At 47.6% G+C, this 21,391-nt stretch overlaps 1 protein-coding gene across 2 annotated transcripts; it reads left to right on the forward strand.

Moving 5' to 3' along the window:
• Positions 1-1,050: 1,050 nt before the first annotated feature.
• Positions 1,051-19,672, forward strand: LOC105495621 (CEA cell adhesion molecule 5). Of its 2 annotated transcripts, none has more exons than XM_071088193.1 (10): positions 1,051-1,231; positions 2,121-2,480; positions 7,388-7,666; positions 8,067-8,321; positions 9,876-10,154; positions 10,555-10,809; positions 12,367-12,645; positions 13,051-13,308; positions 17,388-17,516; positions 19,032-19,672. In XM_071088193.1, exons 1-9 carry the CDS (start codon positions 1,168-1,170, stop codon positions 17,474-17,476), a joined length of 2,118 nt encoding a protein of 705 aa, XP_070944294.1. In that variant the 5' UTR covers positions 1,051-1,167; the 3' UTR covers positions 17,477-17,516; positions 19,032-19,672. The 2 variants fall into 2 exon arrangements, with proteins under 2 accessions (XP_070944294.1, XP_070944293.1); XM_071088192.1 differs by having other exon boundaries at positions 17,388-17,512.
• The last annotated feature ends 1,719 nt before the right edge of the window (positions 19,673-21,391 follow it).

Below are 21,391 nucleotides of genomic sequence, written 5' to 3' on the forward strand. Positions count from 1 at the left end.
GGGCCGCCCCGACCCTGCAGCCTAATCCAGGGTTCAGGGTCAGCTCACACCACGTGGACCCTGGTCAGCATCCCTAGGGCAGTTCCAGACAAGGCCGCAGGTCTCGTTTTGCCCTCCAGGGGGCGACATCGCAGACAGACAACACTCAGAAAATGGATTCCCCTGGACAGGAACCTGGCTTTGCTAAGGAAGTGTAGGTGGAGCCTGGTTTCCATCCCTTGCTCCAACAGACCCTTCTGATCTCTCTCTCGTACCTTTCTGGGTTCTATGAGTACCATGTTCTGCCAGGGGTCCCTGTGCAACTCCCGACTCCCTCCTCGTACCACCATGGGGAACGTGGGGTGACCACAGGACAGTCAGCCTCGCAGAGGACGGAGACCACCCAGGACAGTCAGGGAGAACACGGACAGGCCCTAAGTCACAGCTCAGCCCACAGATACGGAGAGGGAGGGTCCCCCTGGAGCCTTCCCCAAGGACAGCAGAGCTCAGAGCCACCCACCTCCCTCCACCACAGTCCTCTCTTTCCAGGACACACAAGACACCTCCCTCTCCACACGCCGGAGCTGGGGACTCCTGAGACCTCTGGGCCTGGGTCTCCATCCCTGGGTCAGAGGCCGGGCTGGTGGTACTAGAGACAGAGGGCTGGTCCCTCCCCAGTCACCACCCAGTGAGCCCTTTTCTATCTCCCAGAGCCACCTCCGTCACCTTCCTATTGAACATCAATCCCACCTTCCCAGAGCACTGGAGAGCGTGGGGAGACCCGGAGCCCAGCTGGGTTTCTCTGTGACAAAGGAAAATAATCCCCCTGGTGTGACAGACCCAAGGCCAGAACACAGTAGAGTTCAGCACTGGGGAAGGCAGGTTGTCCTCCCAGGAGACGGGAGTCCATCCACCTTGCCAAAAAGCTTTGTCTGGGGAACTGAAAATAGAAGGGAAAAAGGAGGAGGGACAAAAGAGGCAGAAATGAGAGGGGAGGGGACAGAGGACACCTGAATAGAGACCACACCCATGACCCACATGATGCCGAGAAGTACTCCTGCTGTAGGAGGAGACTCAGGACAGAGGGAGGAAGGACAGCAGACCAGGCAGTCACAGCTGCCCTGACAAGAGCGTTCCTAGAACTCAGGATCTTCTCCACAGAAGAGGACAGAGCAGACAGCAGAGACCATGGGGTCTCCCTCAGCCCCTCTTCACAGATGGTGCATCCCCTGGCAGACGCTCCTGCTCACAGGTGAGGGGAGGACAACCTGGGAGAGGGTGGGAGGAGGCGGCACAGAGACTGGTTGGGGTCTCCCGGGGAGGACAGGGCTCTGAGATGGACAGAGGGCTCCTGTTGGAGCCTGAATAGGGAAGAGGACATCAGAGAGGGACAGGAGTCACACCAGAAAAATCAAATTGAACTGGAATTGGAACGGGGCGGGAAAATCTCAAGCGTTCTATTTTCCTAGTTAATTGTCACTGGCCACTACATTTTTAAAAGTCGTAATAACTGCATCAGATGACACTTTAAATAAAAACATAACCAGGGCATGAAACATTGTCCTCACCTGCCTACCGCAGACATTGGAAAATAAACCCCAGGCCGTTGAGGGCCCTGAGAAGGCTCATGAGCTCATCACAGGAGTCTGCAGCCTGGCCCAGGCACTGAGGTGCACCCAAGATCACACAAGTCCCTGCCCTCATGAAGCTCATGCTCTCATGGGGAGGAAGGCAGACAGGCAAAGAGATCTAGAATGTGAGGTCAGGTGTTGACAAGAGCCCTGGTGGGAACACAGCAGGGAAAGGTCAGAAAGAAAAGAACCAGGGTCTCTAGAGGAGGTGTCAGGGACGGAGTCTCCCAAGAATGCCCTGATGTGAGCAGGACCTGAGGCCAGTGGGGAGGCAGTCGCGCAGACCCCTGGGGAGCTGCATTCCACAGAGGGAAATGCCAAGGTCGGAGGTGCTAAGGAAATAGGAGTCATGCTGCTGACCTTGATCCAGTAGGACACACATATACACACACACTCACTCACTCACTCCGGGGCTGGGGGATGAAGAGACCTGCTCAGGACCCAGGGCCCCGTTTTTCCACCCTAATGCATAGGTCTCAATATTGACCGATGCTCTCTCCTCTCTCTTAGCCTCACTTCTAACCTTCTGGAACCCGCCCACCACTGCCCAGCTCACTATTGAATCCAGGCCGTTCAATGTTGCAGAAGGGAAGGAGGTTCTTCTACTTGCCCACAATGTGTCCCAGAATCTTTTTGGCTACATCTGGTACAAGGGAGAAAGAGTGGATGCCAGCCGTCGAATTGGATCATGTGTAATAAGAACTCAACAAATTACCCCAGGGCCCGCACACAGCGGTCGAGAGACAATAGACTTCAATGCATCCCTGCTGATCCACAATGTCACCCAGAGTGACACAGGATCCTACACCATACAAGTCATAAAGGAAGATCTTGTGAATGAAGAAGCAACTGGCCAGTTCCGGGTATACCGTGAGTGATTCCCCATGACCTCTGGGTGTTGGGGTTCAGTTCTACTTCCCACATACGGGATTCTCAGGCCTGGGCTGTGCCTGTGCCCTCTCTGTATTACGTGCCGTGTTAGGGTTTGGACATTTAGTGCAGGACACACACAGAAGAGGCAAACTTCCACAGATCAGAATTCCTTTCTGGCATCCAGATCCTGCAGACACTCACTGCAGAGGAAGGACAGTCTGATGGGGGGACTCAGCAGGGGGAGGTCAGTCTCAGCCTAGCACCCCATGCCTTCCCCATAAACCTGACCCTGAGAAAGACCCTGGAGAACTGGATCAGGGCCTGGCCTGAAGGACTTCCTGGGATCTTCACAGAGAAGCTCAGCCCCAGGGCTCCTGACTCCAGGTGACCCAGGGGAGCCTGTGCCAGGGCTAGGTTGTGGCCTCCTGGGCAGGGCTGACTGGGAGGAAGGACTTACCAGCTTGTCCAAGGGCCGTGGCTCCTGGAGCTGGATTCTGGATGCAGAATTGGAGTTTCTGGCCACACCTGTTCCCTGTCCCCAGAGTCTCATCTGGGCAAGGACAGAGCCTTGTCCTTTACTTGAGACTCAATGTGGGGAGGATAGATAGACAAGGTTACTAGGGCATCAGTCCATTGCCCTGGGGACATAGGTGACTCCATGGGAAGTTCAATGTCCTCAGAAGGAGGAACAGAGGAGAGAAGATGCTCCCGGCAGCTCCTTGTCCACCAGGGATCAGGCCCAGGGCCCTCTCTCTTGGAGGCAAATCAACATAAATGCTCTTCATTTGGGCAGTTCCTCTGTGCAGAGCTGAGATCAAGTGATCGTAAATATTTTGAGGTTAATTCACAAACAATCTCACAGCCAAATAACACTTATCCTACTTATTGAAAGGAAATTGAGGGACAGGGAGACAGTCACTAACAAGGGTCACACAGGCCATAGGCAGCAGATTAGAGACATATGAGGTCTGTCTGCAGCCAGAACCGCCTCCTCTCCTCAACCCGGGGTGGGCGGGGCTGTTTGTTGTCAGGCATTTGCAGACCTGAGACCAGTCATGGGTCTGCTTCCTTTTGTCTTGTGCATCCACAGCTCAGAAGTGGAGATTCTGGTCTGGAGAGTGAGAAGTAAATGGAGAGCTAATCAGTTTTACTCTAGAACTAAATCACCTCAACTGTCAGGGTCAGTGCCAGGATTGTCCAGGCCTCTCCCTTAGATCCACAGCTCCCTCACTGGACCTGAAATCCTGTGTTTCCCGATTTGTCAGTGTCACTCCCATGGGAGGATAAAGGAAAGGATTTCGCTTTCTCTCCGCACTCACATCCCTGCGCCAACACAGGCCCAAATTGAGACACACTCTTGCTCAGTAGCTCTCTCATGAAGGAGGGAATGAATGAAGGAATGATCCATAATCTCTATAGAGACTGGATCCTGGATGCAGAATCCTAGGAAGTTCTGGCCGGTTGCCTGTCCGTCAGGGGCTAAGATCCATGTACCATTCCTCTGACTCCCTGTCCTGAAAGTAACCCTATCTCATGTGACTCTGGGGTTCCTTGGCCATGGGAGGGTTTTCAAGGCTCCCTGGTCCTGGTCAGGACAGCCAAGGGACTCCTGCTCCTGGGGTCTCTGAGGTCACTTTACCCCGCATGTCTCATTGCCATGGGCATTTCTGACTGTCTCCTGTTCCTCCATGCTCCTCCCTCTTCATTCCAGCTGAGATGCCTATCCCTGAACATCTCCCTCCACTCTTAGGCCTTCCCCAGACACTCCCTCGAACAAGGCTGGCTGTCCTGTTTTCTTCCCGCTCACACTGTGGCCTGGCCCACTTCCCAGGCAATAGGGAAGGCATAGAAATCAGCTGGAGCAGCCGCTCCTGCCAGGCTCCATCACAAGCCAATGTCAACAGGTCACCAGGAGAATGAGCTTCCGCTGTGTCCCCGCCCAGGGCTCTTTACCTCCATGAGGCCAACATGCAGAACAGGCAGCAGGACAAGGATGAGCAACTCCTCCATCCACTTCCTACACTGACTCACCAGGAGGTCAGAGGCAGAAGGACAGGTCTGCAGTCCCCAAAGCCCACATGGTTATTCCACCCATTTCACTACCTACTCCATCTTCATCCTGGTGTGGGGCTCACATCCTCCAGTGGATCCTGGGGCCTCCCCCAGGTGCAGCTGGCCAAGCAGGTGCTGTCTGATGGGTTTGCTGTCCATTCTACATATACCTGTGTCCTCGTGATGATGCCATTGTCATAAGGTGGGGTCCCTTGGACTGAGAAGTGCACCAGCCACTGGCGTCTCACTTAGACTTTGCCCAGTTATACAAACTTAAACTCTAGTTGTGCTTTCTGAGGTTGATAGGAGAGGAAGAAAATCTTTCACATGCCTAATTTGGGGCTTCTCCTCTTTTTGCCTAACTCTGCACAGGAACCAGGGGCAGGGAGCGCTTTCTAAACTTACTAACATAACACACATCGCTTCTCCTAATTTGGCATCATTTCTCCCTTTATGTAATTGACACACCTAAGACTTCCTCTCTGACCAGTTCTGTCCTCCTAACAGGACTCATACTCTTCTCTCTACTCAGGGAGTCACTGATTTCAAACCACCTTCAGCATCTGCCTTTGAGCATAATGTGATCCCACTGGAATTGAGAGCAGACCTAAACCTTCGTATAATATCAAGAGAAGTACTACTTCCAGCAACTGATCTTAGATCTTTAGGCCATTAACAACAATTTCCACTTCTGGAAAAAATTTAATGTTTCCCCCAAATGTCTTTCATTTTTTTTAACTATAGTCAGAAAATAACATGAGATCAAAACTACTGACAAATTTTTAAGGGCAAATTATAGTATTACAGGTTGAGTATCCCAAATCCAAAAATCCAAAATCTAAAATGCTCCAAAATCCAACATTTTTTGACCACTGACATGATGCTCAAAAGAAATGCTCACTGGAGGCTGGGAGTGGTAGCTCACGCCTGTAATCCCAGCACTTTGGGAGGCCGAGGCAGGAGGATCATGAAGTCAAGAGATCAAGACCATCCTGGCCAACATGGTGAAATCCCATCTCTACTAAAAATACAAAAATTATCTGGGTGTGGTGGCGTGTGCCTGTAGTCTCAGCTACTTGGGAGGCTGAGGCAGGAGAATAGCTTGAACCCAGGAGGTGGAGGTTGCAGTGAGCTGAGATCGTGCCACTGCACTCTAGCCTGGCAACAGAGCGAGACTCCATCTCAAATTTTTAAAAAGGTGGGGGGAGGGGAGAGAGAGATAGAAAAGAAGAGAAAAGAAAAAAAGAAAAGCTCACTGGAGCACTTTGGATTCTGTATTTTCAGATTTGGGATGCTAAACTGGTAAGTATACTGCAAATATTTTCAAAACTCAAAAACAGTCAAAAATCCAAAACACTTTTAGTCCTAAGCCTTACGCATAAGAGATACTCAATCTGTATGAACTATAGGCACCAAGCTGAACAGCAGATCTCTAGCACCTCTTCATCCTGAGTAACTGAAACTGCAAAGCCATGAACAACTCTCCATTCCCCCACCTCCCAGGCCCTGATAACCACCATTCTACTCTCTGATTCCACGAGTGTGGCTACTCTAGGGACCTCATGTAAGTGGAATCCTACAGTATCTGCCCTGTGAGTGGCTTATTTCATTTAGCATAATGTCGAATGGGAGAAAATAATTGCAAAATTTCTTCTCAAAGTTCTATCTCATAACTGTCAAAAACACGTGGTCCTTGAGGGCCAGATTTCCAGCAGTTCATGCTTTCTCTTTTCCACCAGTCAGTTCTGCATTTGCAAATGTCTACATGTATTTATGGAGAGATCCACAGGTCCTCGCCTGCCCTCTGCAAGGGGAGAAGGGACATTAAAGACTGAAGACAGGCTGGGCATAGTGGCTCATGCCTATAATCCCAGCCTTTTGGGAGGCTGAGGTGGGCAGACCACCTGAGGTCAGAAGTTCAAGACCAGCCTGACCAAGATGGTGAAACCCAATCTCTACTAAAAGTATGAAATTTAGCCAGGCATGGTGGTGGGCGCCTGTAGTCCCAGCTACTTGGGAGGCTGAGACAGGAGAATTGCTTGAACCCGGGAGGCAGAGGTTGCAGTGAGCCAAGATCGTGCCTGGCCGACACAGCAAGGCTCCATCTTGAAAAATAAACAAACAAAAAAAGACCAAAGACAAAGAACATACATATGGTTCTGCTGTTAAATCCAGGCAGCTCCTGCCTGTCACCTCACTCTTTTCTAGATCATTCCCTGGACTCCACTCTATCTTTAGGGGTCACTGGCTCAAGTCAGTCATCATCAAACACCTGGGGAAAACTGCCCCACCTTGTGCCTCCACTGCCTGACGACTGAGCTGACCTCCAGGCTTGCCTCTGGTGTCCCCTGTCTTATTTCTGCTGAAACATCCAGTCCCAGGCCAGCCTGTACAATATCTACAGGGTTTAAGGACAATGGGAAGTCCTATCGCCATCCATTTCTAGGATGTCCTTAGACAGGGAAGTTGCAGAAAAAATACACCTAGGGAAACAAAGCAGAACTGAAGGTGGAAGGGACTCAGCACCTGAACGTTCCAGGTGAGGACCCCAAGGTGGGCCAGGCAGTCAGCTGGTCAGGGAGGGACCAGGAGAGGCACCAGGAGCTGTGACTCCCCCCAGTCCTGTGTCTGTCCACAGCCCAGTGCTGCCGCTCAATTCACAGAAAGTCTGTGATTCTCCCACACAGAGCTCTCAGATCATCATGCATCTGTCTTGTGACACACACACCTGCCGTGGGCTTTTAAGGACTCAGGTGGGCTGAGGGGTGGGAGATGCCAACTCTGATTGAAAGATGCCTGTGGAGGAATCAAAGGTGCCACACAGGGCAATCTTCTCTCTGTTACCTGCACAGCGGAGCTGCCCAAGCCCTACATCTCCAGCAACAACTCCAACCCCGTGGAGGACAAGGATGCTGTGGCCTTAACCTGTGAACCTGAGACTCAGGACACAACCTACCTGTGGTGGGTAAACAATCAGAGCCTCCCGGTCAGTCCCAGGCTGGAGCTGTCCAGTGACAACAGGACCCTCACTGTATTCAATATTCCAAGAAATGACACAACATCCTACAAATGTGAAACCCAGAACCCAGTGAGTGTCAGACGCAGCGACCCAGTCACCCTGAATGTCCTCTGTGAGTATCTCTGCTCCTCTCTGGCCCAGGCTGCCGGTCCAAATCCACAGGGCCAGAGGCCAGGCCTCTCAGTCCCTCTCAGGTTCAAGTACACAGACCGTCACCCCTGGACATCCAGACTGTCTGTGACTTTCTGCCCCAGAAAAACCTGGGCAGACCAAGTCTTGATCAAGAATAGGAGGGGAGGGGCTGCTCCTGTCCGGGGAGGCTCGGGGTCCACACCCTGTGATGGGAGAAACAGGTGAATGTCTCAGACTCAGGCTCAGTAGATACAAGAGGGGTTTGGTTGAGACTTTAGGGTTGTGACTCAGCTTAGAGGGACACCATGGTCCTTCCACAGACCAGGAACTTCCACTTCCCTCTGACAACATCACCTGTGACTTTATTCTCTTTGCTCCAGATGGCCCGGATGCGCCCACCATTTCCCCTCTAAACACACCTTACAGAGCAGGGGAAAATCTGAACCTCTCCTGCCATGCAGCCTCTAACCCAACTGCACAGTACTTTTGGTTTGTCAATGGGACGTTCCAGCAATCCACACAAGAGCTCTTTATACCCAACATCTCCGTGAATAATAGCGGATCCTATATGTGCCAAGCCCATAACTCAGCCACTGGCCTCAATAGGACCACAGTCACGGCGATCACAGTCTACGGTAAGTGGATCCATGAGTGCTGACATCACGTTTTGAGGTGGAGTCTGTCTGGTTTTCAGAGAAGAACCAGGAAGATATTTTCTATCCCAGCCTGTGTCCAATGGGCACAAGCAAATCCCAGATTCTCCCGCTGGACCTCCCCAGTGTGTCTCTACAGACTCTCTTCTCTGTATTGTTCTGATTTCTCATGGCTGACCCCGGGTCCAGCCTGGAATGTGGGGAGGAGGCTCCCTCAGCCCCCGAGCCCTGTATAGTGGAGGAAGCTTCACAGAGTGGGAAGGAGCAAGGGTTCTCAAGGTCAAGTTGCTTCTCTCTGTCACCAATCTGTCCCTTTCTATCACCTCTTTGTGTTCTTTTGCCTACTCCGTGAACTGCAAGGAACATTCGAGGCTTTGAAACAAGCTCATACTTTTTTCCTAAATGAGAGAAGGAAGCCCCTTGGGTAAGGGAGAAACAGCTCAGACTTTGCTCCCTGCTCTGCTCTGGGCTCCCCGCCGTGACTGGCCTTGTCTGACTCCACCTGGGGTGGGATCCACGTGTGTGGAGAAGGAGCCCGGGTGGTCTATCCTGAATTAGGCTAAATCAAGCTGCCAATCAACACCAAAGCCTTCCTTCGTCTCAGTCAGGCTGCAGGAAAATGGAAAGAAAGGGAGCCTCAGGGCAGGCTCCTGAGCTGTGTCCTGGCTCTGACGTCACCAGGTATATGAGGCTGTGGGCACAGCACATGGGACACAGCACAGGGGACAGCGAGCGACCCACACTTGGAGAAATCAGGAGATGCACCACAGGGGCTCTGTATGGCAGGGAACGGGCAGTGTCAAAAATTGTGTATTTATACAGAGGGTAGCAGTGCATATCTAACACAGACTTACCATCTTAACCTTTCTACACGTGCAGTTCAGTGGTATTAAATCTATTCCCCTTGTTCTGCTACCATCACCACCATCTGTCCACACAACTCTTCTTCCTCCCAAAATGAAACTCTGTTCCCATCAAACTCCTGGGCAGAGCTGCCCCACCTGTGGCCCACAGTCTGACCCCTGACTTGTCACCTTTAGACTTGCTCCTAGTCTCCTGCACTATTTCTGCTCAAACACCCATCCCCATCATCACCCATCTCTAGGATGTCCTTAAATAGCAAAGCCTCAGAGAGAACATACCTTGGCTGGGTGGTGCGGGACCGTGCAGCTGGAAGAAACTCAGCTCCTTCCAATTCCAGGTGAGGACCCCAATGGGCCAGGCAGCCAGCCAGTCAGGAAAGGACCAGAAGTGCTGGGGGCTGTGACCCCCGGTCCTGTGTCTGTCCACAACCCAACGTTACTGCCCAATTCACACTTGAGAAAAGTCTGTGCTTCTCCCACACAAAGCAGCCGGCCTTACAGTCTCTGAGCCCTCAGATCATTGTGCATCTGTCTTGTGACACACACACACCTGCCCTGGGCTTTTAAGGACTCAGATGGGCTAGGGGTGGGAGATGCCAACTCTGATTGAAAGATGCCTGTTTAAGAATCAAAGGTGCCACACAGGGCAATCTTCTCTCTGTTATCTTCACAGCGGAGCTGCCCAAGCCCTACATCACCAGCAACAACTCCAACCCCATAGAGGACAAGGATGCTGTGACCTTAACCTGTGAACCTGAGACTCAGGACACAACCTACCGGTGGTGGGTAAACAATCAGAGCCTCTCGGTCAGTTCCAGGCTGGAGCTGTCCAATGACAACAGGACCCTCACTCTATTCAATATTCCTAGAAACGACACAACGTTCTACGAATGTGAAACCCAGAACCCAGTGAGTGTCAGACGCAGCGACCCAGTCACCCTGAATGTCCTCTGTGAGTATCTCTGCTCCTCTCTGGCCCAGGCTGCCGGTCCAAATCCACAGGATCAGAGGCCGGGCCTCTCAGTCCCTCTCAGGTTCAAGTACACAGACCGTCACCCCTGGACATCCAGACTGTCTGTGACTTTCTGCCCCAGAAAAACCTGGGCAGACCAAGTCTTGATCAAGAATAGGAGGGGAGGGGCTGCTCCTGTCCGGGGGGGCTCAGGGTCCACACCCTGTGATGGGAGAAACAGGTGAATGTCTCAGACTCAGGCTCAGTAGATACAAGAGGGATTTGATTGAGACTTTAGGGTTGTGACTCAGCTTAGAGGGACACCATGGTCCTTCCACAGACCAGGAACTTCCACTTCCCTCTGACAACATCACCTGTGACTTTATTCTCTTTGCTCCAGATGGCCCGGATGCGCCCACCATTTCCCCTCTAAACACACCTTACAGAGCAGGGGAAAATCTGAACCTCTCCTGCCACGCAGCCTCTAACCCAGCTGCACAGTACTCTTGGTTTGTCAATGGGACGTTCCAGCAATCCACACAAGAGCTCTTTATACCCAACATCACCGTGAATAATAGCGGATCCTATATGTGCCAAGCCCATAACTCAGCCACTGGCCTCAATAGGACCACAGTCACGGCAATCACAGTCTACGGTAAGTGGATCCACGAGCGCTGACATCACGTTTTGAGGTGGAGTCTGTCTGGTTTTCAGAGAAGAGCCAGGAAGAAATTCTCTATCCCAGCCTGTGTCCAATGGGCACAAGCAAATCCCAGATTCTCCCGCTGGACCTCCCCAGTGTGTCTCTACAGACTCTCTTCTCTGTGTTGTTCTGATTTCTCATGGCTGACCCCGGGTCCAGCCTGGAATGTGGGGAGGAGGCTCCCTCAGCCCCCGAGCCCTGTATAGTGGAGGAAGCTTCACAGAGTGGGAAGGAGCAAGGGTTCTCAAGGTCAAGTTGCTTCTCTCTGTCACCAATCTGTCCCTTTCTATCACCTCTTTGTGTTCTTTTGCCTACTCGGTGAACTGCAAGGAACATTTGAGGCTTTGAAACAAGCTCAGACTTTTTTCCCAAATGAGAGAAGGAAGCCCCTTGGGTAAGGGAGAAACAGCTCAGACTTTGCTCCCTGCTCTGCTCTGGGCTCCCCCCCGCCGTGACTGGCCTTGTCTGACTCCACCTGGGGTGGGACCCACGTGTGTGGAGAAGGAGCCCGGGTGGTCTGTCCTGAATTAGGCTAAATCAAGCTGCCAATCAACACCAAAGCCTCCCGTCGTCCCAGTCAGGCTGCAGGAAAATGGAAAGAAAGGGATCCTCAGGGCAGGCTCCTGAGCTGTGTCCTGGCTCTGACGTCATCAGGTATATGAGGCTGTGGGCACAGCACATGGGACACAGCACAGGGGACAGCGAGCGACCCACACTTGGAGAAATCAGGAAATGCACCACAGGGGCTCTGCATGGCAGGGAATGGGCAGTGTCAAAAATTGTGTATTTATACAGAAGGTAACAGTGCATATCTATCACAGACTTACCATCTTAACCTTTCTACACGTGCAGTTCAGTGGTATTAAATCTATTCACCTTGTTCTGCTACCATCACCACCATCTGTCCACACAACTCTTCTTCCTCCCAAAATGAAACTCTGTTCCCATCAAACTCCTGGGCAGAGCTGCCCCACCTGTGGCCCACAGTCTGACCCTTGACTTGTCACCTTTAGACTTGCTCCTAGTCTCCTGCACTATTTCTGCTCAAACACCCATCCCCATCATCACCCATCTCTAGGATGTCCTTAAATAGCAAAGCCTCAGAGAGAACACACCTTGGGTGGGTGGTGTGGGACCGTGCAGCTGGAAGAAACTCAGCTCCTTCCAATTCCAGGTGAGGACCCCAATGGGCCAGGCAGCCAGCCAGTCAGGAAAGGACCAGAAGTGCTGGGGGCTGTGACCCCCGGTCCTGTGTCTGTCCACAACCCAACGTTACTGCCCAATTCACACTTGAGAAAAGTCTGTGCTTCTCCCACACAAAGCAGCCGGCCTTACAGTCTCTGAGCCCTCAGATCATTGTGCATCTGTCTTGTGACACACACACACCTGCCCTGAGCTTTTAAGGACTCAGGTGGGCTGAGGGGTGGGAGATGCCAACTCTGATTGAAAGATGCCTGTGAGGAATCAAAGGTGCCACACAGGGCAATCTTCTCTCTGTTATCTTCACAGCGGAGCTGCCCAAGCCCTACATCACCAGCAACAACTCCAACCCCATAGAGGACAAGGATGCTGTGACCTTAGCCTGTGAACCTGTGGCTGAGAACACAACCTACCTGTGGTGGGTAAACAATCAGAGCCTCTCGGTCAGTCCCAGGCTGCAGCTCTCCAATGGCAACAGGATCCTCACTCTACTCAGTGTCACACGGAAGGACACAGGACCCTATGAATGTGGAATCCAGAACTCAGAGAGTGCAAAACGCAGTGACCCAGTCACCCTGAATGTCACCTGTGAGTATCTTCTGTTCCTCTGTGGCCCTGGTTTCCAATCCAAATCCATACAGCCAGAGGTTAGGACTCTCAGTTCTCCTCAGGTCCAAAGATTCAGACCGCCACTCCTGGACACCCAGGCTGGCCATAACTTCCTGCCCTGGGAAAACTAGGGCAAACCCAGCCTGGACCAAGAATAAGAGGGGAGGAGCTGCTCCTGTCTTGGGAGGCTCAGGGTCCACAGCCTGTGATGGGAGAAACAAGTGAATGTCTCAGACCCAGACTCAGGGAACATGAGGGTTATGGTTTGGACTTTTTAACACAGGATTGGGACAGGACTCAGAAGGACACTGTGGCCCTTCTACAATCAGGAGCTTCCCCTTTCCTCTGATGACATCACCTGTGGTTTTGTTCTCTTTGTTCCAGATGGCCCAGACACCCCCATCATATCCCCCCCAGACTTGTCTTACCGTTCGGGAGCAAACCTCAACCTCTCCTGCCACTCGGACTCTAACCCATCCCCGCAGTATTCTTGGCTTATCAATGGGACACTGCGGCAACACACACAAGTTCTCTTTATCTCCAAAATCACATCAAACAATAACGGGGCCTATGCCTGTTTTGTCTCTAACTTGGCTACTGGTCGCAATAACTCCATAGTCAAGAACATCTCAGTCTCCTCTGGTAAGTGGCTTCTCTAGAGCACCAGCATCACGTTTTGGGGTGGAGTCTATCTGGTTCTCACAAAAGAGCCAGGAAGACATTTTCTTGCCCAGTCTGTGTTCCATGGGCACAAGGAAATCCCAAATTCTACCCTGAGCCCTCTCACTCCATCTCGGCTGACTCTTTCCTCCCCGGCTTCTCTGATATCTCATGGCTGACCTCGGGTCCAGCCTGGAATGTGGGGAGGGGGCTCCCTTAGCCCCAGAAGGCCCCCTATAGTGAAAGGGGCTTCATAGTCCAGGAGAAAGAAGCGTTCTTAAGGTCGAGTTTCTCCTCTCTATCACCAATATGTCCCTTTCTGTCACCTCTTTGTGTTTTTTTAACCTACTCTACGAGCTACAAGGAACAAGGAGGTTTTGAAACAAGCTCACACTTTTTCCCCAAATGAGAGGAGGAAGCCCCTTGGATGAAGGTGGAGCAACTCAGACTCTGCTCCCTGCTCTGCGCCCGGCTCACCTGGTGACTGGCTCTGCCTTGGCTCCACTTGGTGTGGGACCGGGGCATGTGGAGAAGGTGTAAAGGTGGCCTGTTCTGAATCTGGTTAAATCGAGCTGCCAATCCACAGCACAGCCTCCCTCGGGTCAGGTTGCAGGGAAATGGGAAAAGAGGGAGCCTCGGGACAGACTCCTGAGCTGTGTCCTGGCTCTGAAGTCACTGGCTGTATAAGGCTGTGGACCCAGCACATGGGACACAGCACAGAGGACAGTGAGTGGCACACACTTGGAGAAATAGGGAGATTCAGCCACAGGGGCTCTGCATGGGAGGGAAGGGGCAGTGCCAGAAAGTGTGGATTTATAGAGAGGGTAAGTCTACCAGCCAGTATATATATCTAACATAAAACTTACCATTAACCATTTCTAAGTGTACAGTTAAGTGACACAGCATAAATATCAATCAAGTATATTGCCCGGTGTGGTGGTTCATGCCTGTAATCCCAGCACTTTGGGAAGCCAAGGCAAGTGGATCACTTGAGGTCAGGAGTTCAAGATACAAAAAAAAAAAAAAAGCTAGGCATGGTGGCAGATGCCTGTAATACCAGCTACTAGGGAGGCTGAGGCAGGAGAATTGCTTGAACCTGGGTGGCGGAGGTTGCAGTGAGCCAAGATTGTGCCACTGCACTCCAGGCTGGGTGACAGAATGATACTCTTGTCACAAAAAAAAAAGGAAAAATAAATCAAGTATCTTTATACTCTTGTATAAATGCTGAAATCAGGAAGTGTGAGTCCTCCAGCTTCATTCTTTATTTTCCAGGTTGTTTGGCAATTTAGAGTCCTGAGAGTCCATATGAATTTTAGGATAGGTTTTTCTGTTTCTGCAAAAAATGTCAGTAGGACTCTGGTAGGAATTGCATTGAACCTGCAGCTCACTGTGGGCAGTATTGTCCTCCTAACAATATTGAGTTTTCACATTCATGAAAAAAATGTCTTTCCATTTATTGATGTTGTCTTTAATTTCTTTCAGCAATGTTTTATAGTTTTCAGGGTACAATCCTTTCACCTCCTTGGTTAAACTTATTTCTAACTATTTTATACTATTTTATGTTAATGTAAATTGGAAATTTTTTCTTAATTTCCTTTTAGATTGTTCATTGTTAATATATAGAAGTACAACTGATGTTTGCATGTTGATTTTGTATCCTGCAACATTACCAAATTTATTTATTAACTCTGACAGGTTCTTTTAATCTTTAGGGTTTTCTACATGTAAGTTCAAGTTATCTGATAACAGAGATCATTTTACTTCTTCTTTCCAATTTGGATGTCTTTTTTTTTCTTGCCTAATTTCTCTGGCTAGGATTTCTAATACTATGTTGGATAGATGTGGCAAAAGCAGGCATTCTTGTCTTGTTCCTGGTCTTACAGGGAAAGCTTTCAGTCTTTCTCCACTGAGCATCATGTTAGCATTGGGCTTTCCACATATTGCCTTTATTATGCTGAGGTGGTTTCTTTCCATTCATAATTGGAGTGTTTTTGTTATGAAAGAGTGGTGAATTTTGTCAAATGCTTTTATTGGTTCTATCTAATTATAGGTCTATTAAAATTAAATTTTTTGTGTGTTTCCAGGAATTTGTCCATTTCATCTTGGTCATTCAACAGTTTGCTGGCATACAATTATTCATAGCACTCTTGTAGTCCTTAATATTTCTGTAGAATTTGTAGCATTGCTGGCAATATCTCAATATTTTTTCTTTTTTTTTTTTTCAAGAGACAGGGTCTCACTCTGTAGCCCAGCCCAAGCTAGAGTGCAGTAGTACCATCACAACTTACTGCAGCCTCAACTCCTGCGCTCAAGTGATCCTCCTATCCCCGTCTCTTGAGAGGCTGGTACTACAGACATGTGCCACCATGTCTGGATAGTTTTCTAAGAAATTTTGTAGAGACTGTCTCCCTATGTTGCCTAGGCTGGTCTCGCCCTCCTGACCTCCAGCAATCTTCCTGTTTGAGTCTCCCAAGGTGCTGGGATTAATTATGTAAGGCACCATACCTCCATTTTCATTTCTGATTTTAGTAATTCGAATCTTCTCTCTTTTTTCTTAGCCAGTCTAATAAATGACTGTCAATTTTGTTGATCTTTTTTGAAGAACCAACTTTTGGTTTCATTGATTCCTTCTATTGTTTTCCATTTTCCATTTTATTTATTTCAACTCTAATCCTTATTTCCTTCATGTACTATCTGTGGTTTGAGGTGGTTCTTTTTCTATATCCTGAAGTTGTAAAGTTAGGTTGTTAATATGAGATCTCTCTTTATTTTTAACGTATTTACCATTTTAAATTTCTCACACAAGATTCTTAACTTCTCTGAGCCTTCAATTCTTCAACTGAAAATTGTAATAATTCTCATCACCAGGAAATGGAGGGAAAAAGGAAAATTGCAATAAGAGTGACTGTTCAATAGTATTGTTTTAAAGATTTAACGTAATATTCGATTAAGCCTTCAGCAAAATGCCACACACCGAGGGAAACTTCATAAATATTAGCTGCTATTATCACTACTGGTATTATTAGCTTGAAGTCAGGCAGTTCTAGAGCCAAATCCTAGATCCACTTCTCACTAATCATTTGACTTTGGATAAGTTTTTTCACTACTCCAAGCCTCTGTCATTTCATCTGTAAAATGGAAATCATGCCTACCCAACAGGGTTATTGTATGGATCAAATGAGGTACCAGAAAAACATTTAAAGTAGCTAACATAGCATTAATCACCAGCTTGAGTTGACTGGTGAGAGCTAAGCCCCAAATGAAAACCCACTAGGACATGGTTACTGGCTAAAAATGGGGGAGAGAAAAAAAGTTAAGTGCAAAGAATCAAGCCTGGTATGTTAGTTTTCATCCACTGAGATGCAACCAAGATGGAATTAGAGATGCAAGATAATTTACTGGAGAAAACCACCATGAGGAAAAGTGGGAAGTGGGAGGAGCCTAAGAGAGACCTCAGACCACGATGCAGATCTGATTCCTGAAAAGGAGAAAGAGGAGAGAGTTTTAGATAGTGATGCAGTTCTCAGAGTTTCCACAAGGCTGGTGGGGCATCCTCAAGCCCCTCACCCATGAGAGAGAAGCAGAGTTTCCCAAAACTGGGCTTTTCATTCCCCTGCTGGGAACCCATGAGAAGCGAGTTCTCTGTGCAACGGACTCAGTAAATACAGAATGCACTAGCCTGGGCTTTCTGTCAATCAAGTCTCTGCCATGGAGACCCAACAGACTCTTATTTTTGTCTACCACAACTGAGACACTGAGAAAAAGATGCAACCATGAAAAGATAGAAAGTTCCAATGCCACGCAAAAATAGCAATCAGTCTTTCTCAAATTTCAAAGCCTTCGGAAATATCTGAGTGCAGAAAGGCCAGGGTGGAATTGACAGAAGACTGATCACCAACTGGAAACACAGTGAGAGAGAAAAAAAGTTGCAACCTTCCCACAAAACGAATGCATTCCTTGAAGGAACAAGTAGAGGCTACTTCATGCTGAGAGCTGGAACCTGGGGCACTCCACTGCAAAATAACATCACATTCATTCCTTCTCTTTTCTTTCCATGACAGGCGATTCAGCACCTGGAAGTTCTGGTCTCTCAGCTAGGGCTACTGTCGGCATCATAATTGGAATGCTGGTTGGGGTTGCTCTGATGTAGCAGCCGTGGTGTAGTTTCTGCAATTAAGAAAGACTGGTAGGTATGACAGCCTTTCCTCTTGTTCGGTTTCCTGCAGTGCGACTGCCATGCTTGGGAGAGAGAAAGGACTTCTTCGCCTGTATCTGGGACTGGATCTCCTCCTCCTACCCCCAAGCTCCTGCTTCTCAGCACTAATTCCTGCAGGTCTCTTCTTCCTTGGTCTTCATGCTCCCTGTACCCCACTGTCTCTTAGACATAATTATCCCCAGCCTCTGCTCATTTGTTTCCCAAATTCAATACATTGTCAAAGCCTCTGGGTCCTTTTTTAACATCTCTCACTTGTGTCATTCTCTCCATTCCCATAAACCTCAACAACTGCTCAAAGTCCTGCTTGACCCCTTGTTGCCAGTCTTTGAAATGTTTCTTGCATATGACTGCCTCATTACCTTCCTAAAATCTAGTTCACTCGCCTACTCAAGAAGACACAGGGACCTACTGTGGTCTATTAGATAAGTTCACATTTCTTCTCTTTACTAAGCTTTCTCAATTCCTTTACCACCACTCCCTTGTATAATTCTGTCATCCGAATTAGATCTATCTCCCTACACATCCCTGCCTCTCCACCCCATATGAACATAGAATTCTTAGTTCCAATGTTACACCTAAAAACATGTCAAACAGGGTGACCTCCTTCCACCACCTGCACTGTGGAGTTACCCACACCCTTCATCACAAGCAACTTCTGACCTCATGAAGAACAAAGACTGTAGCATTAACATATGAGTCTTAAGCTCAGGACACAATCTGCCTGTGGCTGAGAACCTTTTCCTGATAACCAATTCATGTGTTCATAGCAGATACAGAAATGAAGAAGGCAAGGTCCTTAATTCTATGACAGGAGACAAAACCGGAAAAATAATCGTAATACCAAAATAGAAAGGAGTGAACGTCACGAGAAATCAGAGAAATCTGATGGAAAATATAGCTACACGTGGGAATCACTCAGAAACATTTTATAAAATGGATACTTAAGCCCCACTCCTAAATTCTGATTTACTGATCTGGAGTGGGACCCAGGCATTTATAGTTTTTAAGCCTCCCCAGATGCTACTAATGTGTAGCCAGGGTGGAGAAACCCTGTTCTAAATAGGCAGGACTTGGGGCTAAACCCATGACTTTCAGCTAGGAGTATTAGAATTGCCTATGGAGTTTTTCAACATACATAAGCCTATACTTTGTTGGCCCTGTTCATTAATGGGCTCCATCAGGAACTCAGGAATCCAGTTGAGAAACAGAAGCTAAATGGAAAGGCCATCTTATTTGACATGTTAAATTATATGGGAAGCACTGTCAAATGATAAGTGATGCTAAACCTTCTTTAAGTTATATTTATGGGTATGTTATTGATGTGAGTGTTCCAAAAGTTATATAAGAAATTCTAGAAATCTAACAGGTTGTCAGCCATAATGTCATATGCCACAGAAGTAACTAAATTTCTATGTGAGTTGTGTTCTTACTATAATAAATTCTCATCAGATTTTTAACCATACTCATTTTAAATCTTTGTCATTCACAGACAGTTGTTTTGATTCTTCCTTAAAGCATTTGCAACAGCTACAGTCTAAAATTGCCTCTTTACCAAGGATATTTATAGAAAAGACTCTGACCAGAGATCGAGACCATCCTAGCCAATATGGTGAAACCCCATCTCTACGGAATTAGCTGGGCGTGGTGGTGTGCTCCTGTAGTCCCAGCTACTCGGGAGGCTGAGGCAGGAGAATCGCTTGAACCTGGGAAGCAGAGATTGCAGTGAGCCGAGATCGCGCCACTGCACTCCAGCCTGGCGACAGAGCAAGACTCCATATCAAAAAAAAAAAAAAAGTATATATATATATGAAAGAAAAGACTCTGACCTGTACTCTTGAATGAAAGTTTCTGATACCACTGGACTGTCTGAGAATTTCCAAAACGTAATGAACAAACTGACAGCTTCATGAAACTGCCGACCAAGATCAAGCAGAGAAAATAATTAATTTCATGGGACCAAATGAACTAATGAGGATAATATTTTCATAAATTTTTTTTGAAATTTTGCTGATTCTTTAAATGTCTTGTTTCCCAGATTTCAGGAAACTTTTTTTCCTTTGCGCTATCTACAGCTTACAACAATTTGATAAAATATACTTTTGTGAATAAACATTGAGACATTTACATTTTCTCCCTATGTGATCGCTCCAGACTTGGGAAACTATTCATGAATATTTATATTGTATGGTAATATGTTTATTGTACAAGTTCAATAACTCTGCTCTTTGTATAACAGAATACATTTGAAAACATTGATTATATTACTAAGACTTTGACTATAATGTCATTATTTGAGGATATAAACCCATAGGTAATAAACCCATAGGTACTGCAGACAAAGTCTGAAGTCAGCCTTGGTTTGGCTTCCTAGTGTCAACTAAACTTCTAAAAGTTTAATCTGAGATTCCCTATTAAAACTTCCAGCGAAGCAACTTTTAAAAAGTCTATGGGGTCAGTCGCTACTCTTGCCGCAGTTATGAAAAGAATGAGGCCAAGTTTGATGAAAATAAACTTATTTAAAAGAAAACAAATTTGTCTTATTGGGATTATCTTTGGTAGAAATAGAGATGCCTATGGAGAGAAATTATGTTGAAAAGAAAAACTATAGTACACCTGTTATGAGGCTGTCACTTTGTACATTGTTACTGAGTTTTTATTATCCACCTGTAGGCTAGAGTGGACCCTGCGTTCTTTCACTTTCTTCAATCCCATTTTCTGTCATGGAATCACTAAGAACAAAGTCTGCTCTGTTCCTGAAGCTCTATAAGCTACAGATGGATAACTCAATGTAAATTTCATGAGAAAACGCTCATGCCTAAGGTGTGGGCCACTCAGAGCTCACCAATATGTTCAACACCATAACTAGAGACACTGAAACTGCAAACCAGGACAAGAAATTGACAACTTCACACTGTGGACAGCTTTTCTCAAGATGTCAGAACAAGGCTTCCCACCATATGAGGCTCCTACCCCTCTTAATTTGTCTTTGCTCATTGCTGCCTCTTTCACTTGGCAGGATAATGCTGTCATTAGAATTTCACAGGAAGTATCTTCTGAGGGTAGCTTAACAGAGTATCAGATCTCTCATATCACTCCCAAATTTTTACATAAGAGATCCTTTAGTCCACTCAATGGCTGACATTAGCAGCATCTTTAATACAACTGTTGGTTCAAATGTATGGTGGTCCATTTTAGAGTTACACTTCTAGACTCACCTGTTCTCACTCCCTGTTTTAATGTAACCCAGGCATGAGATGCTAGATAATAGAATTGCTACCTACTAGCTGAACAGGAAAGAGCCTGTGCTGTTTCTGACACTTCTTGTTGCACATAAATAAATACAGTGGGTATATAGAGACTCAGTTGCAGAAATTAACAAACATCCTGCTTGGTTAAAATGGGTAGATTCATCTGGCTCATTCTTTATTCCATTTTAGTTGGTTTGCATCTTGCCTAAGGTGCATACTCCAAACTCTTGGTATTATTCTCCTGATAGTCACACTAGTAGTCTCCCTGGTGTGCTGTAATCTCTAAAAGCTTTAAATGTTTGCATGCAGCTATCCATCAAATGTCAAATGGTCTCTCTTTGGCTGGTGACAAAACTCAAAGGAATGTGTGATCAGGAAGACATCATAACCTATGAATGATGGAAGCCCAAAATGATGGTAGCTGAGAGTAATGTCAATGCTTTAAGTTTCGGTCACACTCTCACCTAAGTGAGTGTATAAAGACTCCAAAATAGGGCCACTGATGTTAAATGTTACATACTCCAACTGAAATTTTAAGAAAGCAGATAGATCCCAAAACAGATCAATAAAAAAAAAAATGGCCAGGCACAGTGGCTAACGC

The sequence above is a fragment of the Macaca nemestrina genome, chromosome 20, assembly GCF_043159975.1.
Source record: "Macaca nemestrina isolate mMacNem1 chromosome 20, mMacNem.hap1, whole genome shotgun sequence".
Taxonomy (NCBI): Eukaryota; Metazoa; Chordata; class Mammalia; order Primates; family Cercopithecidae; genus Macaca; species Macaca nemestrina.